This window comes from Gallus gallus, chromosome 3, assembly GCF_016699485.2.
Source record: "Gallus gallus isolate bGalGal1 chromosome 3, bGalGal1.mat.broiler.GRCg7b, whole genome shotgun sequence".
Taxonomy (NCBI): Eukaryota; Metazoa; Chordata; class Aves; order Galliformes; family Phasianidae; genus Gallus; species Gallus gallus.
In genome coordinates this window covers 17,693,446-17,719,060 of record NC_052534.1, presented here as the reverse complement: position 1 = coordinate 17,719,060, position 25,615 = coordinate 17,693,446, and the positions used below count along the sequence as shown (strand labels likewise).

General features: G+C 42.8%; 1 protein-coding gene across 1 annotated transcript; it reads right to left on the bottom strand.

Moving 5' to 3' along the window:
- Window positions 1-626: 626 nt before the first annotated feature.
- On the bottom strand, window positions 627-25,491 carry AIDA (axin interactor, dorsalization associated). The gene is made up of 10 exons (NM_001277540.3): window positions 25,293-25,491; window positions 22,113-22,182; window positions 16,557-16,610; window positions 14,573-14,627; window positions 11,176-11,239; window positions 10,699-10,805; window positions 6,763-6,885; window positions 4,794-4,916; window positions 4,179-4,296; window positions 627-3,382 (listed from the first exon to the last, which is right to left on the bottom strand). The coding sequence occupies exons 1-10, from the start codon at window positions 25,400-25,402 to the stop codon at window positions 3,286-3,288; spliced, it is 921 nt and encodes a 306-aa protein (NP_001264469.1). The 5' UTR covers window positions 25,403-25,491; the 3' UTR covers window positions 627-3,285.
- Window positions 25,492-25,615: the final 124 nt, after the last annotated feature.

Genomic DNA, 25,615 nt, shown 5'->3' with positions numbered 1-25,615 from the left:
ATGTTGTAAGGTTTAGGACTGAATGCCTAACTTGCCAGACTAGTCCAGCATAAGGCTGACTTGCTTCATGCACCAAGGGGTACAGAGCTCTGCCGAGGGCAGGAGAGAGCTGGAAGCTGTATGAATGCCCTGAGCTCTTGGGCTCTGTGGTGACACAGGCAGTACAGAAATAAATGTTAGGGCTCCAGAACTCAAGGAACAAGATTTAACAACCACTTGCAATACTGACTTGCAGCACTCTAAGCAAGGGTTGGGAGGTCAGTTTGGATCTCCATATAAAAGAGTAATTTAGCTTCCCTGGCACTAAGTCTGTACTTCATATTTATACTATAATAATAATAAAAAAATCTACCTTTCACTAAAGCAAAGTGGTTTTATGCAAACCATATTAAACTGTATTGCTTTAAATCAGTTTATACACACAGAACACTGGACAGCTTTAAAAACATACCTTACGCTTACAGATGTTCAAAGAAGTCCATGAATGGAGAAGTTGAACACCACAAGGATGTTGCAGTATGTGGCACAGTGGGCCCACTTTCTGGGATTTTAACAGCGCTCTGTACAGAAGTGCTTCTTAGCAAGGTCAAAGAACGAAGGGAAGAGAAAACTAGGAATAATAAAAATCTAATGAAGGCCATTACAGCTTTACTGCCAGAGTACAAGCAGCCATTAAACTTGCCATGTAGGTGTTACACAGTCTTACAGTACAAGTATTAAGCTTCTTAAGACGAAGGACGAGATAGGTAGAACATCACTAAAGCATAAAATAATACAAGTAGGAGCTGTGGTGTGAGGGGTAGTAGTCCTTTCCATGAAAGACAGTTCACAGAAAAAAAAAAAGCAACTTCAAAAATGGTATTTCACACTCTACAGCCATTAATTCACAATTAGTTAAATACAAAGCTCTACTTGTGTATTTAACAAAAACACTTCAAAGTTGACATTTCCTATAACTGGAGTTAATACAGACATGTACAAGCTGGAGAGGAGTCAAGGTAAGGAGCCGAAACAATGGGATTGGAATTTTAAGTGAGAACATTCAATTTGAATAGCGGGTAATTACATACATGTGACAAATATTTAAAAGTCAGGATCTTCCCAACACCAAGCTTCGTGATGTTTGATGTCTCTTCCCTTCCTCACCCAGTGAGCGTTAAGACAACTTAAAGCCAGAAGGAATCATCCTCTGGGAGCACCAGGAGGAGGCTGAGTGTGCTGTCAATCACAGGCAGAAACACTTGACTTACTTCAGTGCTTTCACCGGGCATCGAACGACATCAGAAGCAGCAAGAGGATGGCAGGGACAGAGCCAGAGCTGGTGCCTGCAGAGTGAGACACCAGGGCTTGGCACTGTAGCTTCCTAGGTCAGAAAGAGACCTGAGCCAGCCAAGGACTGTTGGCAATTAACCCGGTTATTGCCCTAACTCAGATTTATTTGCAGCCGTAGAAGTTAAACTAATGCCTCTGCTCTATCCTTTAGCAGAATTTGAAGAATTTAAACAAGAAAAAAAAAAAAACGACATAGGTATCCTCCTTTTGTGTGGTGTTTAGAATGCTTCATTCAGAGGTATTCTGCAGCTCACAGGGAGGTCTTTTCCAGGGCTCGATATTCAGATGTTATCGCAGCGTAATACCATTGGGGTATCGCAGACCCGTAAACAGGAAAATTCAATTGCACTTTTTCTTCCTTTAAGAGAAAAACAACAACCTCCAACTACTGGTAGTATTTGAAGAAGCGTTGCTGGCTTTTGTAATAACAGCTAACCAGTTATTCAGTGAGGAATATTTAGGAAAATGTATCCCTACGTAAGCCAGAACAGAGGGAAGGTGAGAAAAATCAGCACATTCAAAAACAGCTTCTTATCCTCATACTACGTTGAACAGCCGTCTACAGCCAGACTAGGAAAAGTAACATCCTGTCCCTGCAAAGCACACTGCAACATCTCGGGGCTACAGGACAGAGAAAAGACATCGGTGAGACACCTGCATCCAGACTGTCCGAAATAAACCTCGTGTTTGGCACTAGCTGGGGAGCTGGGTCTTTTGTTAGCATAGCAGAGTAGTTAGGCACTAGTTAGATACGTAACAAGTATATCAAACATTAAAGTATTGTATTAAATATATGAAAGATTTGACTGGGGTCTACTTCTGTCCCTCTATTAGGTCAAAAGGTGAATGCAAGTGTGTCATAATAAGCCAATGTCCTGCAGCTTATCACACACAATCAAAAATACAGAAAATAAATGATAATCCTATCTACTTACATAAAAAGGTAACTTTTGGAGTAAGTTTCCAGACTTGCACAAAATATGCAGAAAACTGCATACAATCAGTTTCCATAAGAACAGCAGTTTCTTGTAAAAGGGGGGGGGGTCCAACCCGCTAGCCAGATCTGCTTCAACGAAAGCTCTGGAAAACTGACTGTTGAACACTGAGGGGCCCGTCCTGCTACCACTGAAATGGAGAAATGCCCACTGCCATGAGGATAAAGCCTTGAAGAAAGCCTTCCTCCTTCCCCCACCCATCTTCACAAATCATTCTGACAAGATACAGAAAAATCAGCTCTGGGGAGTAACTGTGATTTAAAGGACTGCGATACATACTGCATCCAAAACTTGGTAAGAGTGGATCAGGCAAGGCTAAGAACTAAGACTCAGCTGTTAAAATCATAGTTCAGTTTTCTCATCTGCAGTCGTCCTCTTCCTGGCCCAAGCAAAGCACAACAGCTGGCCGAGGAGCTCTTCTGCGGCCACCTCACTTGACCCATCCTCCTCCCACTCACTTCACCGTCACTTCCAGCAGCTCAAGCTCCTTCCCACCCCACCTTCTCTTCCTCCTGCTCTGCTGCCACCCAGCGTGCTACCCAGGACTCTGAAATGCAGATGAGAGGAACTACAATAGCACAGCAAGTGTAAACAGGTTAGTAGGCCTGCCACATCTTTATTGCTACAGGTCTGGCAAAAGGGCAATCTCCGACCTTTGGTGGAGTTAGAGGCAAAAGGATAATAATGGTTAAGATAAAGGTGACAAACAGCAAAATTAGGAAAAGCGGTCAAAATATTACAGGGCTCTCAGAAAAACCTGCATCTGGAAGGTACTGAGAAATTTTGCACTTGGATGGTAGGCTTGCCTCTGACCCTGAAGTAGTGCTGTGCAGTATGTGATGGTCCCGTTTGACCTACTGGCATGAATACAGTCATTTTCCTGCCCTTCGAAGCCTAAGGCTACTACACACAGCTACCATGACTTGTGGTTCAGTTCACAGAAGTCTCACAAATAGGGTCATTCCTTGTGCAATGTTTGATGGAGGTGAAGGTAAAGTGGTTTCTTGGTCAACAGTTGCAATTTCTTCCTTTTAAAGTCAGTGGGCTTTTTGTACCTGTAACCACAAGAAAGTGAGTTAATGCAAACGCTAATGGCCATGAGGAAGATGAAAGCATGCTAGAAAGCTTGTCCCGTCCAGAACCTATTACCATAATCTTTTAAATACAACAGATAAGATTGACTGGAACAATAATGAATGGATTTACAGGAAGAAACTCAAAGAAGAACCCCAGCTAGCACAGATTCAGTTCAGCACTCTTCCTACAGAAGAGAACTGCAAGGCTCACTTTCTTCCTGAAAGAAAACTTCCAAATCCCTCACTCGATAGATCTTCACCCACACAATAGCGTTAAAACTCACATCATAAGCACTGCAGAGTAACAGGCTGATCTATTCATAGTAGACAGAGAAAAAACAAACAAACAAGAAGCACTACTAATCACCTAACAAAGCTTTGAAATGCTCATAAAAATATATTTCAAATCAGTCTCAGATTTTCTTTACAGAAGTCCTGTACCAGGAGATCATGGGAGTTCACATTCATTTTTTGAATACAGCTGATCTGACATCCAAGCTGAAGGCAAAACAAAAGTCTTCCCTATAGATCATGTTAACTTCACATAAAATTCAGTTACAAACACCAGCATTTCCACTGGAAATAGTCTCGGTTTTGAGAAGGGTCTCTAGCCATTTTATTTGTGTAAAAGCATGTTATCTTCCCTTCTTCATTAACAATAGAATATTCCTTATGTAACTCAGTGCAACATGTGAATTAAACCTTCCACAGTACAACAATCTACACATTGTAACTGAAGTATAGTTCATTTCCTCTGTAATTGTCAATAACTTACAGTTCTATAACAATTGCCCCAGGTTTAATTTCATCCATCTCCATGAAAGCAAAGCACTTGGTGCTAGTAAACCTTTTCTTAGGCTTGTAGTGTTTGAATTCAAAGAAAATAGCTGCACCTAGAGTGAAAAATGGTATAAAATGTTAGCAATTATGGCCAACACTCATCAGAAAATTTAACTGCCATTAAGATGCTCTATGCACGCTGGATGGACTCATCTCCAACACTTTTGTAATTTACTTAAAAGAGACACCATGTTCTTACAACGCTCATCACACTCACAAGAGTTTGTACTCTTCACTCAGTGATTCATATCCAGGGAACTGTCCAACCACCAGCAAGGTCACAAAGAAACACAACACCCACGTAGCAGAGCAGACTGCTGCATTTTATTTGGTTTCATTCATTCATTCCTCCCCTGCCTTCAAATCATCACAGTGACCAATTTGAAAATGACACGATGCAAAGGACTTTTTTTTTTTTTTTTTTATCTTCATCTGGAACTTCAGCCCTGCAGCAGCAGTTTGGGCTCAGACTGCTTATTAGATCAGTGCCTACACTTTTCTACGTGTTCCAAGCTCCCCAGCCCCATTTTTGCTATCTGCTACTACATACCTTTTGTTAGTTTTTCAACATGTTTCTGAATCTCGATGTCCACATTAAAATGGACATACGTGTCCTCTTTCCTCAAAGCCACAGGAGTATCTTGCACAGGAGTCAGATCTATTCCATTCAAATCTGTGAGAAAGAAACAGCATGAGGATGGGAGAGGCGCTGCCTGCAGGCCCTGCTTTGCTGCCCAGATGCAGTGTGCATTATTCCTGCTGGATCCAGATGGGCATGGACTGGACTCCAGCTGCCAGCAGCAGCCACCACAGACATTCCTCACAAAGCTTCTGCTCCCAGAAAAACTTGAGGAATAAAGAATCAATTCACAATCAGTAGAGCAGGTGATAGGCCCCTCCCACATACACTTTCTGACCTTCTGTTCTGCAAGCTGAGAGGTGGTGATGTAAACAGAGCACCGTGTTAACACAAAGCCTTGTTAGAAATGTTGAGCCTAGAAACATACAGTCTTCCTCAGCTCCAGAAGGGAAATGAAAGCTAGCTCTGAAGGCAAGCAACAGTTTTAACAATATGCAATAATTTAAGAAAGGCAAACACTGAGAGAAAGGAACAACAAATCTTTGCTTTACAAATTCTTTTCCAGGATTTGATGTGAGAACCCTGTTAGTGCTGGTGTTTTCTTGTTGGCCAAGAGAAACTCAGCAGGAAAGAATGGAGTTTGATTAAACCACATCCATTCAGCTAGCCCCACCGCTGAAGGCGCTCATCCCTCAGCTTTCTGGCATTCTGGAGGCAAAGAAAGATCCAGAATGACTAGAGAAATGCAGCCTTGAAGAATAGTTACATAAGCTAAAGATAATGCTGCAATGCTGTAAACACAAGTACTGCACGTTTTTAAGACTTGCCTTCATTGACAGTCACGTTTTAGCTTCACCATTGAAAACCATCAGACAAAGCAGGGTTAGATAAAGCTTTCTGCCTGTATGTTTTGAAAAGTAACATTTGAGAACATCCTGGGATTCAACTGACATTCAGTACTGCGCCCCTTGTGCCTGCCAAAGAACTCAGCCAGGAAGTGAAGCAGTCTGATCATACACCTAATAAATACTTCAGCACTACCTTTGGAATCTAATAGCGCATCTAAAGGACAGACACAAAGTCACTATGACAGCTGAGCAGAGGCTTTTGGCTCAGCCACCAGCTGTTATCTAATGAAGAAAAATCATTTGCTTCCAATGATTGTAAAGACAAGCAGAAGGCAAACAGGGTGAGTTAAAGGTAAGCGATTCTGACTGTAGTGGCTTCCTGCTAATGGATGGGGAAGGGGCAGATGCTCCCGCTAATGAGACTCTGCATACCAAAAATCTTGCTGTCAAGCATAAGCCATTCACCATGTTATCATCTAAAACTGCATATCTGCAGCTGACAGAAGCACTGATTCCTTCAGACTCACAAAAGCTCTCCAAGAAGGGGCAGTTAGCCCACCAGACCAGCTGAAACATTTTTGTGTCGAGGCTAAAATGTATTTTATATTTTGTTTCACTTTCAACCATTTCTCCCCAACTTTATACCCATTCCTCTAAAGCTCAAACCTTGGTAAGAAGATCTTTGTTCTACAAAAATAATTGGTTTAATGATAGGGCAAGAATGGAGCCATTGAGCTGTGGTTTGCTGACTCCAGGAAGCCCAGAGACCAATAAGTATTGGGGAGTACAAGGAATCCAAGCACTTGCACTTAAAAGTCAGCTAAAGAAGCTGAAACAGATAAGAGCAGCCTGCCAAGTCACTGTTACTCAGCTTGCAGCTCAGGGGCAGCACCCCTCAGTGCAGTGATTCACCTCCCACTATCTCCTAAATACAGATTTTTCTCACCATTGAATCAGCCTTAACTCCACAACGTATACACGTAAGAACAAATGCTATTCCCTGCAGACAGAAAATAAAAATCCATACAGCTTTCAGGAAATGCACGCTTTCTCCAAACTGGAGATGAGGAGCCAGGAACAGAAATCATTACCCTTTACACTGACTGTGATGTAAGGATCAATGCACTGCCCAGCATCTTTCAGACCAATTTTCTCTATGTTGATGGTGAGTAATGTCATCCCGGGTTCAGATGGCAATCTGGGTAATAAAGTACCTGAAAAGAGTAAAGCACATTGTTAACCCTTTGAGTCATCTTACAGCAGAGGCCATGTGCATCCCAACACCTCTCATGGAAGAGGATGCTCTCCAATGGGAGTTCCAGATCTTAGCCCAGCAGCACACAGCACTACAGGAATGTACAGATGCCCAAGGAGGCTGTGGATGCCCCATCCCTGGAGGCATTCAAGGCCAGGCTGGATGTGGCTCTGGGCAGCCTGGTCTGCTGGTTGGTGACCCTGCACGTAGCAGGGGGGTTGAAACTCGATGATCATTGTGGTCCTTTTCAACCCAGGCCATTCTATGATTTTATGAATGTGTGCACAGCCACGCATAATTTGACAGATTTCAAAGTCCACACCAAGAAATCCAGGATTGCTTCAAGTCAAATGAATTCATAAAAAAACACTGATGTCCTAAGAACAGAGAGGAGCTTTGTTTAAAGCGTTCTTTCTTGCTCTCATGCAGAGTAACTCATGCATGGAATTCCATTTATATAGTTTTTAAGGATTAAATTTGGGAAGCTGGATTCAATCTGCAGCTGCAGGAAGTTCAGACACTTAATCAGGAGCACCCACCCCACTGAACATGACTTGGCTCCGTGCTGAACACTTAAGCTGGGAAAACAAGGAGGAAAATGGCATTGTTACAAATCCCACTGGATGCAAGGGAACCAGAAGAGAGATTCTTAACTTTGAGTTCTATGAGTCTGTACTTAAATGAAAGCATTAAGAAGGAGTTCCCAGCTCTGCATCAAGGAAGTTCAGAATTAGGTAATTTTCATCCACAGTGTGTGGCCACAATGTAGGTAAATCCTTGTAGAGCTGAGGAAGACAACACATCTGACAGGAAAACCAAGCTGTCCAAACTCGGTAACATCTGTGAGATTCCATAACCAACAACAGGGTAGGTTTCTTCATGCTGATTTTAAAGAAAACTGTCGGGCTTCAAGTCTGTATCCAATATTAGATGAATAAGCATGAAGACAGAAAATGCTTAGACTCACAGGCAAGTTTAAATTCAAGTTTTGGTTTTCCAATTAAAAAAAAAGTTATTCCAAGGCTTGAGATCTAAATAAAGTAATGGTTTCCTTTGGCAAGTTCCAACTGGGTTTTCCTTCATCCCTTTTTTTTTTCCCTTGATCTGCTTGAGGAGTTGGAGAACTGAGGCGTTTTTGTCATATTGGAGGGACTAGCTTTAAAAGAGGGGGCAGTGTGTTCTGCAGAGCTACAGAGAGATTTCATGGGCATTCCCACACTCTGTCCCTCTTTCAGGGCAAGGATCAGCAAGGCCCGAACTCACATCTGTGCAACAGCACATATCTGTACCTTTCTGTCTTGGCAGAGCCACGTCCCAGACATACAGTACATACACCTGACAAGGTATTGTGGCAGTATCCAATTCACACTTCTGAAGTAAAGGGATGGGTTTCTGATCGTAACAAAGAATGTTTACATTGAATTTATTAGAGAATCACAGTGGTTGGAAGGGATCTCTGGAGGCCATCTGGTCCAACCTCTCTGCTAAAGCAGGTTGCACAGGAAAGTGTCTAGACAGGTTGTGAGTATCTCTGGAGGAGACACCCACTCTGAGAAGCCTGTTCCAGGGCTCTGTCACTCTCAAACTAGAGTTTTTCCTCATGTTTGTATGGAATTTCCTGTGTCCCAGTTTATGCCCACTGCTCCTTGATCTGTCACTGGGCACCACCACCAAAAAGAGCCTGGCCCTATCCATTTGACTCCCACTCATTAGATACTTATAAGCTTTGCTACAATCCCCACTCAGTCTCCTTTCCTCCAGGCTGAACAGCCCCAGGTCTATCAGCCTTTCCTCATTCAGGAGATGCTCCAGGCCCTCATAATCTCTGTGGCCCTCTGCCAGACTCTCTCTAGAAGTTCCCTGTCTTTCTTGAACTGAGGAGGCCAGAAATGGACACAAAGTACTCTTAATTCAACATGGAAAGTCCACTTAAGAGAAAGCTCACCTCAAAAGGCTGCAAACCACATTTGCTTAAGCCTCCCTGTCCACAGAGAGAGCAACCAATTTACATCCAAACAGGTAAGAAACACCACACAAATTCAACAGGAAAACAAGATCTGTGTTCCAGTCATACAGAACCACCTCAGGGATTCAGATTAACATGCAGGGAGGTTTAACTTGATGCAGAAGTTTCCAAAAAGTCAGATAGACCGTGGAGTAGGTGACGATGGAAAATGTCAGTAAGAGGAGGTGTGAGCAACTTCTCTAAAAGCATTATTTTACAAACAAGTAATTCTGTAAGAAAGTATACACCTCACAGCTCTTTTCTTTCTGAATTATTCTTAGAGAATAATTTAGCTGTAAACACAGACTTCTCGCAGTCAGCTGAGATTCTTTTTTATGCACATGAACAGTCTCTCTGTCCACTGTAGGCAGACAGCTCCAATGGCTTGCACAGAGAACTACAGTAATAGTTATGGCTTTATTGGTTCTCCAGCACACCAGGAGTTACTTACTCCATGCGTCTCTCCCTTCTTTCCCCAGCTTAAACCTTGAATAAACTGTGCTGAAAGGTATGAACAAAACAAACCCAGAGGTATCCCTCTTCCTTAAACCTGACATTTATCTAGTTACCTGGAGACGCTAAAGAACAGAGTTTAATACTTAAACCACCCAGAAAAATCTAGAATTGAGAACATTTACACAATCCAAAAGAAATTTCAGATTGATATGTACTGTACACACATACCCAGAAGAGGAAGCTTGAATGAATCTTCTGATAGATGTTGTACTTAGAATAGATGGAATGTATCTTAATAAACAGATTTATCACAGTGGATAGCAAAGATCAAGATAGCAGTACATCAGCAATACAGTATCCCCATACATTATAGCCTGTTTATGCTAAGCACACAAACACCTATAGACTGTGCATATCTACATCAATACAAGTTGCAGGGCTTATGTTCAGTAGCACACACTGTCTCAAACCCAAGGACAGAAACGTATTTTCTTCCTAAACAACAGCTAGTTATTACTCATACAATTATTGTTGCTTAAATATTGAAACTTCTCAGCTCTTTCAGCCATAATTCCAGTTCTAGTTTCCCTATTTGTTATCTCCTTCTTGAAATAGGAAGTTTTCCAGTCTGCTCCAAAACTACAAACTTGTTTCTTCTTCAAAAGACGCATCAGGAAGGAAAGGAAAAAAAACCAAACCCCTCTGTTGGAAACATTTTATTCCTTTACTGCTAAACTCTCAAAAGTTGAGGTTGAAGGAAGACCTCTAGAATCTGCAGGTATATCCATTTCTAAAATGCCTTTATGTGGACAAGGACTTCAGCCAGTACAGCCAAAGCTACCCCTCTTCTCTGTCAGTTTGACTTTAGTCCAAGCTATTGTCTTACAGGATGATGCAACAGAGGACTAACCAGCAATAGCTCCTCACACCTCTAGCAAGATGTGATATTTGTTGAAGGAGCAAACACTGCCACAGGTTACATTCGAACGTATTCAGCGTGCTTCACATAATACCATTAAGAAAACATGAGAAATGACAATACTGAATTTGAAGAAAGAACAAAGACAAATTACTTGAGGTAGATAGCACCACCTTGCAGATCATGGGTACAACTGTTTTGCAATAGGATATAGTTTGCTGAGAAAAAAAGTCACTGAACACCTTCATGGCTTTCCAGTACAACACTGGAGTTTCCAATACAGCTTACTGCTCTTCATCCAAACTTTTAAAATCAAGATGGAGAAAAGGGCTTCTCAGAAACAGAATTTACACATGCTGTATAGATTGGTAATGAAAAGCTGGTGCTCCTACCTGGAACTCTAGCAGGAAAAGAGTCTGGAGACCCTGCTCCAGCTCCTCCTTCCTCATCATCCTCCTCAAACTCCAAGTGTTCCTCTTCTCCTGGTGCTAATATCTTCCTGTAAATACAAAAAAGATGACTGTGACCAAAGATCATTCATCCTCTGATTTTCAACTTGCACAGCAGCATCTGAGTATAACACAGGAGCAACATATTTCAATGTCATTTCACTTTTCTGGTTAGCTACTACCATAGAAAGCTTCCTACTACATACAGCGGAGTCTAAAACCAGGAGATCTACAGCGATGTAGGACCTACCAACTACTGATTTTACCAACATTTTACTTTAATTTTAGCAGTAACTGGAAAGCTAGATTTCAAAACCTCTTTTTTTCACCTGCTTACCCAACGCAAGGCAGCAAGTAGGCAGCTCTAAGAAATTCTCATGTCTCAGATGCACGCCATATAATGATGCAGTTCTCTCTTACCTGAGTGGGACAGGCTGAACATCAAAGGGGAACTCCTTATTGTAGGTGAGGATATTCTTTAAGACTGCAGAGAAGGAAACAAACAGTAAGAATCTATATCCATAAAGAAGCATCTAACACTTTGCAGATTATAGTAAAAAAGTAATTAAAAAAACTGTCACACATACTTTAAACATGAATACGGTCCTGATGAAAGGCATATCACTACAACTTTCAGATTTGCAGCTGTGACTGCAGAACTTCATCACCACATATTTATATAGGCAGGGGTGATAAACACAGCAACAATTAAAAGCATCATAAGGAATAGTGACAGGCCCCTGGGGTAATGGTACCTTAACTAGTAAGAGTAGGTATTCCCAGAAGCAGATAAACAAACATTTCATGATGGCTAAAAGGCCTACAAAGAGAAGAAAGCTTTCAGAGACAGGGAATGAGGAACCCAGGCTGGGCAGCCTTCCAGCACAGCTGAGGTTCAGGAAAAGAATTCTCTTACTCTTGGAGAGATGCATCATACTGAGACAGAAAGTGGAGCTGCCCCAAACAGAAAAACCTCAATGAAGTAGAATCTCATACTGATCACATGCACATTAAACAGAAGCAAAAAAAAAACTGCAGTTGCTCTCCTCCCTTCTCCCAAAGTTTGGTATGCATGAGATTCCTCCCTCTTCCCAGTAATCGGTTTCTCCTCCAATGTGAATGAAGATCCCCTGAAAAAGCCTTCTTGCAAATAATCTCAGTTATCACTAGAGGGCATAAAGTGCTCCAGCGATACCAGCACTGTGAGAAAGAGGTTAACAGCTTTACAGCATCTGAAACCTTGACACAGCCTGAATGCAGAATTAAGGATACACGCTTCTGCCACAGAGCTGCATCTCCACACATACAGGTTGGTATCAGCCCTGCTTGTGACAGTTTATTCCTCTCCAAAATCCTGGCAGTGTTAGTTGATATGCAGAATGCTTAGATCAGAAATGTTTCTGGAAATACCACCCAAAATCTCTTGCTTTTACAGCAGAGCAGTTTTTAAACCGAGTTTTAAAAACGCATTCAACACTGCCTAATCACCAACAGTAAATAATTTCACAGTTATAATATCAGCTCTATTGACCACATAACATCAGGTAACTCACACCTCAGGAGGTCACCAAACCAACCCAACAAAACCCACTGGTTTCCAGCTAGAACATTTCCTGATCCACTTCATCTCATCCATGCACAAATGCCAGGACGTGCACACAGCCCATCCACTTCTACAATGTATTATAACACTGGTACAAACTGTCACAAGGAACGTATTTGCAAGTTCCAGTGTGTGAGCAATGATTTCACACAGCATAGTCTCAAAACAACCATCTGTATGTACAGACCCTCCTGCAGCATTATCCCAGCACAAGGGATTCAGTGGCAAATCCTATAAACAAACAAAACCAGTCAACTTCCTCAGTGTGAAACGCAAGCATAACAAGTAAGAGGAGTGAGAAATTGACAGCATAGGAAAAAAAAAAGCCTGAATCTCAGTGCTCTGGTTGTTTACAACAACATTCAAAATTTTGACAGCTTCAGGTGCCAAAAGAATTAAAACAACCTAAATTTTGTTACCAGCTATTTTCATTTCACCCTAACAACATCACTTGACCTAACAAAGGAACTGCTTATTTGCATTGCCTGGCCATTTTTGTTTTTAGCTTTTTCTGGTGGGAAGTAAGAGCAAATTGACAACAACTTCATGGTGTATTTTATGAAATAGCTAGTGTTGGCCTGATTAATATTTACCCTATTCAAGATATACTCAAAAACCAAAACAAAGACACAATTTAGATAGGAAGAGACCAGAACAATCCGAATCAGACAGCAACATCGAGAACATCAATGTTCAATTGTTGTTGCAGAAGCACCCATTCTCTTCCAAGGAAAATAACTCAGTGTCTTTGAAGACTGATGGTCCCACTTTAATATAGTCATTTGTATGAAGTGTGGGTTGAATGGGCTTCATGCTGCTGAATAGTGTTTTGACAGCTAGAAATCAATTCTCAGAGGAAGGGCAAAATAAGCAACATCAGTGCAATTGAAATTTGGGCTTTTTAGAAAAGCATGCGCCTAAAAGGTAGTTCTAACCTTCAGTATTCACTTCCTTTGATTTGTAGAACAGTGAGATCAATTAAAACACGACTCCTCTTCCACCAACTAGTCACTCACTAGTCGTTACCTAACGGAGTCTAAGATCTACAATCACTAAACTACTACAGCACTTTAAAGACTTTGTAAATAGACAGCAGGAGTATCTGTATGAAACAATTCCAAACCAAAGGATGCAGAGGCCAGACATGCAGCACACAGAGTGAGAAAGACCTTATAGTTTTAAGGCAGACCTAGCAGTCTCATAATACATCTCCATTAAAAGCACTTGGACTCTCTATTTTGGTACTGACATTGGGAACCTCAGTTCCACATCCTGCTTCCCCACAACCTTCCCTATAGGATGCTGTGCTAGTTACTAAGAGAGCCATAATGCAGAGAAATTCAACTTACTCATAAAGTGGCAACACTGCCTGCCCATCACAGTTATCCCCAGTATCCCCCTAAATGATACAGGTGTAAAAAGAGCAAAATAAACCTATTTCCCCCCCCCCCCCCATCTTGAAAACAGATCTTCCACACCTCCTGTTCCCCAGGAGTAACAGAAATGTTGGCATTGACGATGATACTGCTTAGATATGGAAGCTCTGATCAGAAAGATGCTCTGAGAATAAGTTAGTCAGCATTACTGGAAGGAATACGTAGCAGATAAGTAGGTAATTCCTACATGAAAAATATTTTTTTCCTGGATAGACATGCTAAAAACTGACCCAGAATCAGTTGGGAAAAAACAACAGCATGCAGAACCCTTCAAAGACTGACTCACGTCCTTCACTTTGACTCTTAACTTTGTTAGCCAGAGTAATGTTGTGAGGCTACGTGGCAAGTGATTGGCTACCATGAGCACAAGTTAAATATTTTCAGAAGAAAACCACACTCAATACTACAGGCAGGAAGCGTTGGAATTCTGTTCAAATAAGTTATGTGCAGGTAAATTTTCCAGCTGAATACATACTGCACTGCTGATAGCTCCAGTTACTATTCTGTGCAAAGTCAGCAGTACCCAAAGCATTACTTGAGGAAAAAAAAAAGCTTAATGCATCATCTGAAACATTATAGGGCTACTACACTTTGAGATTACCAACATTACATTCCTTAATACATACCAACATTTGTCTACGTGGTAACAGGTATTTGGAAGAACTACCTAAAAACAACAGTACTGTCAAACCACAGGGTGATCAGTAAGTATTCGCGTTGCTGTTATATTTTTCACTGCAATTATGAATGTCACTTAAAATACAAAGATATTACTTACTTGGTTCCAACTTCTTCAGATCCTCAAGCTTAAATTCATCCTGTGATTGAGTGGACTAGGAATTAAAGAAAGAATTAATCTTGTATGCATCTTCCCTCAGACAAAGCTAATACATTTCAAAGTAAGCATGCAAGGTGTTTGCGTTGTTCAAGCACACTGTTACCTCAAAGCTATGTCTTAAAACAAACAAACAAAAAACTCCACAAATCTCCTTGACAGGAGGCTAGGTTCACAGATGATGCAGAAAGTATGCCTCTTATCATTTATTGACAGAAAATGTACCCGTGTTCCAACGTAAGATAAAGAGATTTCAAGTAGCTCATTGAGCTTTCATTCCCATCACAAACAGGCACATTAGGACAGAGAGACTTGTTTTAACTCTTCCCCAGTCAAGTTGTACTGAAGCGATATCACCTCTAAAACTGCAAAGTGATGCTCCAAAAGGAGCCCACACAGTTCAAGACACACTTGGAAAATTATAACACTGGCAGAAATTACAGAATGAGCTTGACAAAACAACTCAGCTGACCTAAGAGCTCGCCACAGGGATTCTCATCTCCTTCTCCAACTCTGATGATACAGCTTCCTCATCTGGCTTGTAGCACATCTGCTTCTCTCAGTAAGCCTATTCACTTACTAACTCAGAAAACTTTTATTTTTTATTCTGAGTCAGTTCACAGTTTGGCAAGCTGAACCAGTGACTTCTGAGATAAGTGGCAGTGTTAGTGAAAGAAAAGTGCAAGTAAGGGGATTGACATTGGACATCCCCTTTTAGGTAGAGGATCAGGTCTTAACTACTGTGTCACTGCACTCACGGTATCTGTTAAGATTACCTATCATTTCAGCATTTCCTTAAGCCTGATTATTGTCTTGGTTTTCTTGCTCAAGTGTCAGTAGGGACCTAAGAAGACCGCAGGACAGTAAAGCTGCTATAACCACATTGTCTGGAGAAGAGGTGATAACCACGTTCATTAACTGCTCTATTCCCCGCTAAGAAATCGTAACAGAACTGCAGCACGTGAAACACTCTCTGAAGGGTGTAGGTGAGAAGTTGCAGTACCCTCTCACTAGGTTCTGAAATCCTGGAATTACTGCTGAAGAACAAACAGCAAGGAAGACTATTCTTGCAAGACATCCTTCCTTCAGTTCAGCAGCCTATCACATTTCTGTGTCTTCTGTTCTGAGAAGTGATTTGACCTAGGAAACCATCCTACAAAGGAACAAACATGCCCTTATCACAAAATCACTGTGACTCATAACAAATGCAACGCTGTTCAAACGGTCCAGATAGGATAAAAGAAGAAAGACAGGAGAGATAATCAAATAATTCAGACTGCTGCCTAGCATCTAGACTAGCCTACTCACACCTCACTCTCATTCTCAGCTCCAGAATGCCATACTGACTGACTTTTCGAAGTATTGAAAGCTTTCAGAGAGTTGAAGGCAGCACAATGGCACTGTTGCACTATTTACACCAACATGAAGCATTCAGAAGTGCTGCTATAAGTAACTTGATGCAAAAATTCCCTGTTACCACTCTTGATTGGAAAAAAGTTAATCAAATAACTCAAATTACCCAACCTACCAGTTCATCCCTCCCTGCCTGCACTCTTTTTACTCAAGACACAACCCTCCTTGCACTCCATTATGATCTATGAAGTGGGCAGCTTAGCGCAAGGGTGACTCCAAGGATCTCTTTACCCTCGCACACAGGTTAGGCAGACAAGCTCTGCAGGTTGCAAATGAGGCAAGCAACCAGAGACACAAAACCTGAAGTTAAATTCCTGTAAAAATCATAATACATTCTCACACAAGCAGCTAAAGGTTCTTTAGGGAGCTGCCTGGGGCATCACACTGACAACATGGAAAGTCCAAGTGTTCAAGGAGCTGTTCATTCTGCTTCCAGAAGTTTTGACTATGTCTGAAGACAGCATTAGAGTTGCCTACAACCAAGTATGAAATCACATGGGAAAGAGAACTGTACCTGTAAAGCTGCACTTCTCAGTTCCAAGCATGTTGCAATTTTAGCTATGGTTTTCTGAAAATAAAAGCATAAATAAGTAAATATTGAAACTGCATTAATCCATGTTCTTATTTATATTAAAAACATGTGAATAATAGTTACAAAGATTTCAGATCTATTCCTCAGTATCAGATCATCCAGCATCAAAAGCTCGTCAGTACACAGGCAAGACTTTCTCAAAGTAAATAGACGCAAACAAAACATCTGCCATTTACCTTCTCTTCCACAGCTCATCAGTACAGATGGGGGTCATTCACTTAGCAGAAACTGTCATAATGTCTACCACATCATAAACTGTTTATAAACTCAACTATTCTGAAGTGATAGGAGAGAGTCAAAAAAAAAAAAAGGAAATCCAAACAAACCAATGTTTGTACCTTCTGAGAACTTGAGTGGTTTGCTGCAAGTTGCCCCCTTAAGGAGCCATGCTTACAGTTGCTTTAGCTTACAGCCTCAGCAAACCAAGTCAGCCCTCCTCAGACATCAGATGCCTAGAACATCAGCACAGGAAAAATTGTGGTCCATCCTCTTCTGAGTGTTTTGGAGGGAAAAGAAGTACAAAGGCGGATTAGATTTCTATTTTTTCCTATTATCATTTCTTCAATTTGCTAACGCATTTAAAGTCTGAGAGAAGTGTGAAACAGATTTTATTTGATTCAAACCTGCCAGCTAAAATACCCCCAGGCAAAATTGCTAAGTAATTTGCCATTCCAATTTTAAAACACAGAAGGGAAGAGCTTCAGAACAGCCCTCCTCTAGCAGCTGTACTTTTAGGACAGCACTACTGAAGCTTTTATGCTTCACAAAATAAGAAGCTGGAGCAGCAGTTACAGTTGTTTCTATTACTACCAGCTGAAAAGCATCAAGAGGAATTCAGACTTGTGTAGTACGTCAAGTGGACGTACCTGCATGGTTTATTTTTATCGTTTTTTGACCATCCCAAGTTTGTTGCTTAACCAAAAGATTTTAGTGTAGAAAAACTCAAGTTTATGTGCACAGTTCTCAGCTCTCTTGGACATGCAGCACATGCAGCAGTGCGTTGCTGCTCTGTATTATAATTCCTAAACTCGACAGTGCATTTGTATGCAACATGGCAGAATTCAAATATCACCATTTCCATGGAGGTCCACATTGAAGTCTAGGTTCAGTCAACAAACTTCTACCCACCTCCACCCCCGAAACAAGTTATGTTACTTAACACAGATTCACAGCTGCTTCTCCAGCATAGACTGGGGAAAGACATTTCTGAATTGGAAAGGAGCACATGCAATCCTGGGTTAATTTTAACACATTCAGTCCCACATTCAGGTTCTACAGATTTACATATGCAGTCAGAGCGGGTGAGAGGAGATCAGGTAGTGCTACTGAAGCAGATTCTGCTCCCCAGGGAAAGAACGCACTACAGCTGCAGCGTAACACATGGAATTCCTTTTTATAAGAGAACATCTGGAAAGATACGTTTGCATGGGCAGAATCTCAAAGAAGAGAAAGGTGTGAAATAAAGGATAAAAGACAGGAATGCACAGATTCCCCAAGGAAAGGAAATCTGAGCAAAGAGCACACCAATTCCATGTTAGATCAAACATCCTCCAACTGCACCAGAAAAAGAGCTACAAGTGAGTTTGCAGGGTGCCAGCTCACAGTCTCCGCTATGGAATCAAAACTTGTGAATGGGTTTTCACGTGGCTCTTCTCACTGTCTTGTGCACAGAGCATGAAGCTCACATCATAAATTAGGTCTCAAGAAACACTGATCATCTGTCTCCTATCTCACTGAGATAGCTCAGCATCACTAACTCACTGAGAAGCTCAGCAACACCACCATCCTCAATCATGCAGATACTTAACTCTGTATTCTTAACATTGCCTGAACTGGAGACCTCATAACAGGATAAACAGCTATAAAATGCACGCCCTTTGGCTCCTGGGGGCTGAAGGGCAATAGTGCCTCTAGAAACAGATTAATTGAAGAGAGTTTGGGATTCTTAAAATAGTAAAGAATAGGTTTTATATGGAATCTATTGAAACATGGCAAGCTCCCAGCAGGCATTATTCATAACTATTTTTTTAAGGGACCACACCCAACCCAAAAGTTAAAAATGCAGCTAAACACTGCTATCATTTTCAGCTGCAACTATCCCATGCAAAGACTCATTTTTGCAGCAGGGAAAACATTCTGCATCTCATTAAAAAGACTGAAGTCATTATTAATTTTGCTAGTTTAAAGTAGTAAAGATTCAGTTTTATGGAAACTAGTGATTAGAAAGAGAATAAAGTCAGTTGATCTCATAGTCAAAGTTTCTTCAGTGCAGTTGTGTGAGTAATGACTGTGCTAACTATAAAGCAGTGAAAGATGTTTGCATAAATACAGAGCCAGAGGAGAGTTTGGCTTTAAAGAGAAGCCTAGGCTGTTAGGAGACCACTGGCTTAATGAATCATGCTATGACTGTGCAACAGTGCTCTTACTGCAGCAAGTTACCACTGTGCAAAAGGCATAGTTTTCCAAAACTGCAGTAATAAAGGGACACGAGAAACAACAAGTGAGGTCAGCAAAAGGCTTTAAAGGTCAAATTTACTGCATAGAGAACTGTTCGAGTAGCCATAGCTGGAGGAAAACTAACAATTACAGCCAAACCCAACTGGAGCAGCTCAGCAAAACGTAGTGGCTGATCATGAATGAAGACAGTTTTAGAGAACGAAGGTAAAAGACTAACAGCAGAATGCAGATGTTAAGAGTGAGGTCAGCCCATCAGACAATAGCTGATAATATCAAACATTCACAGCTTCTAAGTGAAGGAATTGCTGCACAGCCTCCTTAAGACTGTTGCAGAGCAATTAGATTTAAACTTTTTAGTTTTCAACAAAATTCATAATCATTGATGAGTATTCCAGCACCATCAGTTTTGCAAGGCAAGACAGAGCCTTTTCTAAGTACTGAAACTCCAGAGTGACATGCGGCAGTCGATGGAAGACAGAAAACCCAGGGAACTACAAATTCTGGAGATTGGTTTTTCCTATCAAATGAAGATGCATGAAGTCCTTCAAAACACACTCCAGGTCACCAGCAAAAAGGCAAGATGTATGAATATTGAAATATCCAACTTCTTACCTAAATTTATATGTTTTATTAGCAGGTAAATGGTAACTGCTCACACTATATTTATGAAAGAAATCGGTGGTATCTATGAAGTGTTGTTAGATTACAGGATTGCACAATTATAGTAGCAAGTGACACCATCAATTATGAAGTGGTCACATCTGTACTATAACACCACCTGTGATGCATGAAATAAATCCGAACGTGTCAAGTTTATACATACAGTCAGGGTTGAGAATTTTAACTTAGCAGTGCCCTTCCTCGTAGATGCAACGCCAGTAGTTCTTCCTTGGTACAGAGGAATCACTGCTGAAATCCATCTATTCCACATGGCATGTCAAGTAAGAAACAGTGACAATCTCACCGTAATTCTCAGTACTATTTATGGTCCTTTAGAAAACAGCTAGCTGTAAATCAGACAAAGACTCGAACAAGGGCAGACCAAGCAACTGGAAACCATAATTAGTTTCACAAACTTGCCTCCTCTGGTCAATGAAATTCTATGCACACCCTGGCCCATGACATCAGATAAGTAAACTGAAGCAAACAAACAAATATGAATTCAGATAAACAAAGAAGATGTTCTTACATAACAAATAGCAACTAGAAAAGAAAATAAATTAGGGAATGAGTAACTTTCCAGACCTGAGATGAAAGAGCAGGGTCAGCGCCTCGACAGGAACTTATTTCAGTAAAACTAGCTGCTCAACTATGGACATTTTTGAGAGGTAGCAAGAGGGAAGATATACTTCTAGTTAACTAAACTAACTGAAAACCCAGAAATGTGCTAAACTTTATTCCTATGTGTTGAGTGAATGATACTAATGATAACAGTAATTTGTCACGATCATTGGATTATACTTGCCAAGCTTATGCAGAAATAGGGAACACTGGAGAAGTAAGCAGCTATAAGACTAAAAGATCTTAGCAGTACAGAGGCTTAAATTCTGAGGAAAGCGATAGGGCTCCCATTTTTTGCTGCGACCAGCATTATTCATGAGAGATGGGGCTAAGAGGATGTTCCCTTAATAAATGAATGCAGTCATGCACATTGCATCTGAGGTCAGTTATCACCACTTGCTGAGCCTCCCAGGCCTTTCCTCATGTCTGACCGTTCTTACTTCCCTCATCAGGACAGAAGTACTTTCCCCAAAATTCAGGGAACACCTGTAAGCAAAGTCCTGGGTCATCATGGTTCTTACACTCTCAGGAGATGGTGCCTCCAAAGTGGCACTAACAGCTTCTCTTTCCCAAAATAACCATATTTTCAAAAGTCTCCACAGAGGAGAAATGTGCAGTAAAGATAATAGCTAAGAACTATGGAGAAAGATATCAGAAACGGATAGAGAGCAGAAGTAATGAATGAGTAAACATCTGTCCACTGTTAACAAGGATCCTCCAGTTCAGGAAAGGTGGTCCCAACCCCTTCTCCAAGATTCTGACTCATTTTAAGACTATTATGAGCCTTATCCTCTTCTTCACAGAAGGGTAATAGAAAAAGGATGGCCAGTTCTTCACTCTTTCATGGTATACATCAAGAAAACATTTAAAGACCACTGTCAGACTGCATGTAGAGGTGTATTTCTGCAACCAGATCTTGTTTTCAGGTCTGATGTTAACAAACACAGACCCCATTACTCTAGCACCCTTTTAGCATACATAGGATTCTATGCTAGGAAATGTCACTGCTCAGGCAATGCTGCTGCTCAAACAAGGGATCTCATGATTTACAAGTCTGGAAATACAGATTTTCTCAAATATAATTTTCCTATGAAAAATGTGGCTTTATACAAGGTACTAAAGATTGGCAAGACTTCATATCCCAGATTTCCTTGCATTCTGCTGAAGATGCTTTGCATATGTTGGACCTCAACTAGCATATTCCTCCTAAAACCTGTCGTAGGATTGCAACAATATGATACTCAGACAAAAACCAGCCTTTTCAGCTGAAAGAAGGGAAGAAAGAGTAAAGACAGCTCAATATTGTGAAGGATTATAAATAAATAACATTGAGACTTGTAAGGAGTATTCAGCTAGGATTCTTCCCAGTCAGGCATTACATGTTAGGCTAAGATCCTCCATGCTCACCTTCGACATCTACAGCTCAAGACATTTTGCATTGTCTTCATAACATAAATCATGTTAATGTTGCATAAGCAAGTAATCAAAAGGTCACCCAGACAAATAAAAGCACCCAGATTACGAAGGACTCTGACCAGCATGTGAGACATTAGCCATTCAATATTACACAGCAGAGCATCTGTCACATCTAATGACAGTAGCAGTTTCAGACACACTGGGCTTTCCTTCTGTTATTGCATATTAAGAGAGGAAAACAGGTATCATAAAGCTCAGGTTTGCCAAACACAAAAACAACATCTGTGAGACAAGTTCCTTGACTACACCAACAGCAACACTTACCTTTTGATCTTCTGTGAATTCTGAGTTGTTGTGCTGAGACTGTGCTTCTTTTTGGAGATGTCTTGCTAATCTGGAGGAGAAGGGGAGAAAATTGTACAGTGAGAGGACAACACAGAATCTCATCACCATTGCCACAGTCTCCAGAAAACATACCACAGACTGCTGCTCCAAGTAGTTTCTTTTTCACATGGATTTCTATAGCCACAGTAGGCCACACCGAATAAAAACAAAGAGAATGCAGGAAAACTACCTATGGTGTGTCAGAACAGGTATGGTCCTAGAAAGTGGGTACTTGTAGCCAACAGCCCCTTCTATAAGCACTGACCTTTTTTCTTTCCCCATCCATTTTTTTAATTGAACTATCATAAACTATACTGCCTGTGAAAAGGACCCTCTGAGATATAAGCACTATGTTTCTCATGAAGAATCTGATTGCCAGGAGGAGCGGGTGCAGACAGAGGAGCAGCAGGTACCCAAGGCAACGGCCACACGCCCTCCCACTGAGGGAGATGGGGACATTGGGACATTGTGGCTGAGGCTCCCAGGGTGCAGCAGTTCCCATTTGCGCCTGTCAGCATCATCCGCAGAGCTGCAGCTCCACCCATTACCACCACGGAGACCAGTGTCAAGGGGTTTGGGAAGTAACAGCAAGCAAACAGCTCATGAAAGCGAAAGGAAGCTAGAGGGAATCTATGGGAAGAGTTACAGTTTCCGTCTAGGGAGGAAGGAGAAAATTAAACAAGCAAAGCCCTGCAATTGGAAGCTGCAACTGTTGCTATGCTCCGTGAATATATACATGTATTTAAAGGCAGTGGAGAGAGGGGTTGAGGGGAACACCTAACAACAGCACTGTGGACCTCTCAACACACTCCCATCGGGAATCTCTTTGTGATTTTGTGCTCTTAAAGGAATTCGGCTTCTTGCCATGGGTGCATGGGCACCAGCCTGTTTTTTTTTCCTGAGGGAGTGAAGACAGACACAATCACAAAAAGATATCACAGACAACAAGATATCACAGTCAAAGCCTGTGAAAGGAACAAATCGCAGAACTCAAATGTTCCTTTGCTCCTCCTAGAATAAGCACTATTAAAAAGACACAAGGATTGAAGCCACTGTAGCTATCAGCGATAAACAGCAAAGAACCAACCAAATGGGACAAGATAACAACAGCTTAGTTACATCATCCTCCCTTGTAATGGGAGAAGATGGTGGCAGAGGAAAGCCAAAAAGCAGACACTTGAACCCAAACACTTGGTCACCCCTTCCCCAGTAGTACAGCACAAGTGATAAACAGAAAGCTACAAATATACATCACTTGGGCATTTAAAAAACAATTTCAGACAACAGATATCAGCAAAACACCGCCCGCAACAGACAGCATCTTAGCATTAACACCTCACAAGCATCAGCAACAGTGCTCTTTGCATTTGTCACTAATACAAAACCACCAACAAAAAGAACTCTAATCCAAATAAGTTCATCTGGTGTCCCACCCAATGCTCGTGCAAGGTTGGACCATGCCAAGTCCTATGGGTGGTGATGTCCAATGTTGGAGGTGCTGCTGGTGGCTGAGGGCTCGCACATGAGCATGCACCTGAATGAGCAAGGGTCAATCTTGGCACAAAACTTCCAGGAGTAACACAAAGACCTGAGCAGATGTAGGCCCCTGGACAAGGGAGGTGAACAGTTATTCCAGGAGCCATTCGAGCCCTGAATTGAACTCACTAAGAATAGAAGGATCTTTCCCAGTGTAAGCAAGCTCACCATGGTTTATTACCATTCGTCCTACACTAACCTGTACAGACTTGGTCAATTGCTAACAGCATCTAGCCAGCTGCACCAGCGTAATCAAACTCCCATTTAAAAAAGCAGCAAGTAGCATGAATCCACAGTGGGATGTTTCTCCAGAGCTAGAAGCTGGTATCTCACTCCATGCTTCTTAACTGTAGTTTCTATCCTATGGATCGAAGCTGTTGTTGGTCTACCTGTTACATCTAAGAGAAGTGGATATGTACACTGAAAAGGTTCTGCTCCTCCCCAGGAAATCCCTGTCATCCTTTGATCTTCTCCCTCCTGGGGCCACAGAGTTCATCTGCTGACTGCTCCTCTATTCAGGGACTCACTGGTAAAGCTTCCAAGGGCAGCTCACAATACTGCTACCCAGAGGAGCTTTCTTACAAATATATCATGCTGCTACAAAGTTAGAATAAAGCACAGGCACCAAGATCACCTCAGTTCTTATCAGACACAACAGAAAGGGAATGAAAATCACGCCTCAGCTCATCCACTGGTCCGGCTGCAGTCATTAAGTGAACTTACTTCTCAGCAAAGCAAGCTCTGAAGGAGAAGCCTGAAGACCTTCTGTTCCGAGGGGAATTCCTTGAAGGAAATTGCCCCCTAATATTGCCAAGGGGGGGTTGCAGCGTTAGGGTCATAGTGCACTCCTCATGGATGTCTACATAAGGGCACTTATTAAAATGCCTTTCCATCCCTGTGTAGTAACAGCTTCCCCTGAGCTGCAGCCCCCCCAGCAAACAGCAGATAACTGAGTGCACACCGTCCTACCCGCTGAGGGGCTGGGCTGAGGAGATGAGCACCTCACGATGCAGCGCCCACCCGGTAACGGCACTCAGCAGGGAGCGAGGGCAGCTGCACCCCCAGCCTTGAGCAGCTGTAGAAGACTCCTCCGACGGTGCCTCTTCGGCTGACACTCTACCGGGAGAGAACGCTTGGGACTTCTTCCAGACGCCCACCACAAGAACCTCAGCCTGAAGCGCTCGGCTCACACAGACCGCGCTCACGCACAGCTCCCAGGTGCTCGCTCAGGTTCCCGCCAGCACTCAGGGGACCCCCGCGGCGTGCGCCCACCCGCCCAGGCGGACTCCAGGGGGCTGCCCCGTGCTCCGGATCGCCCGCACCCAGGAGGCTTCGCTCCGGCAGGGCGGGTCCTGGCCGCCCCCGCTCCCCTCAGCCGGGGTCCCGCGTCCCGCCTCGCCTCGCGGGGCGGCCCCGCGTTACATAACGGCACCGGCGGCGAGGCCGGGGGGGCTGCGGCCTAGGCCCTGCAGCCACCCGCCCCGCCCCGGGCTGTCCGACGGGGCCGTGCCGGACGGTAGGGGAGCACTGCGGGGAGCCGCCCGCCCGCCCGCTCCTCCGCGCCTTCCCCGGGGCCGCACTCACATCTGGTACTCGTCGATCGCCTCCACCAGCTGCCCCCAAGAGTCGAAGTCGGTGCCTTTCCTGAAGCTGGCGCCCCAGCGCTGCAGGAGGCTCCGGGCCGCCTCCGACATAGCCCCAGCACTAGGGCACCATGCTCACCCCGGGCCGGGGCACCGCGCCGGGCAGCCGCTCCCGCCAGCCCCACGCCCGCCGCCGGCCCAGCCCAGCCGCCGCGACAACCAAACGCGGCGGCCGCCTCCCGCCAGCGCCGCCCAGCGAGGGAGGCTGCGCCTGCCGCGCCCTCCCGCGCCATCGCTACCGAGGCAGAAGCGCTACGCGTCAGG

What these genes read in the sequence shown, in the direction of transcription:
- AIDA (NM_001277540.3), bottom strand. Translation starts at nt 25,402, where the DNA reads ATGTCGGAGGCGGCCCGGAGCCTCCTGCAGCGCTGGGGCGCCAGCTTC. An exon ending in TCTGAAGAAGTTGGAACCAA is followed by an intron (nt 11,240 to 14,572) that starts GTAAGTAATATC and finishes CCTTCTCTGCAG; the next exon opens with TCTTAAAGAATATCCTCACC. An exon ending in GGGGCAATTGTTATAGAACT is followed by an intron (nt 3,383 to 4,178) that starts GTAAGTTATTGA and finishes TTGTGGTTACAG; the next exon opens with GTACAAAAAGCCCACTGACT.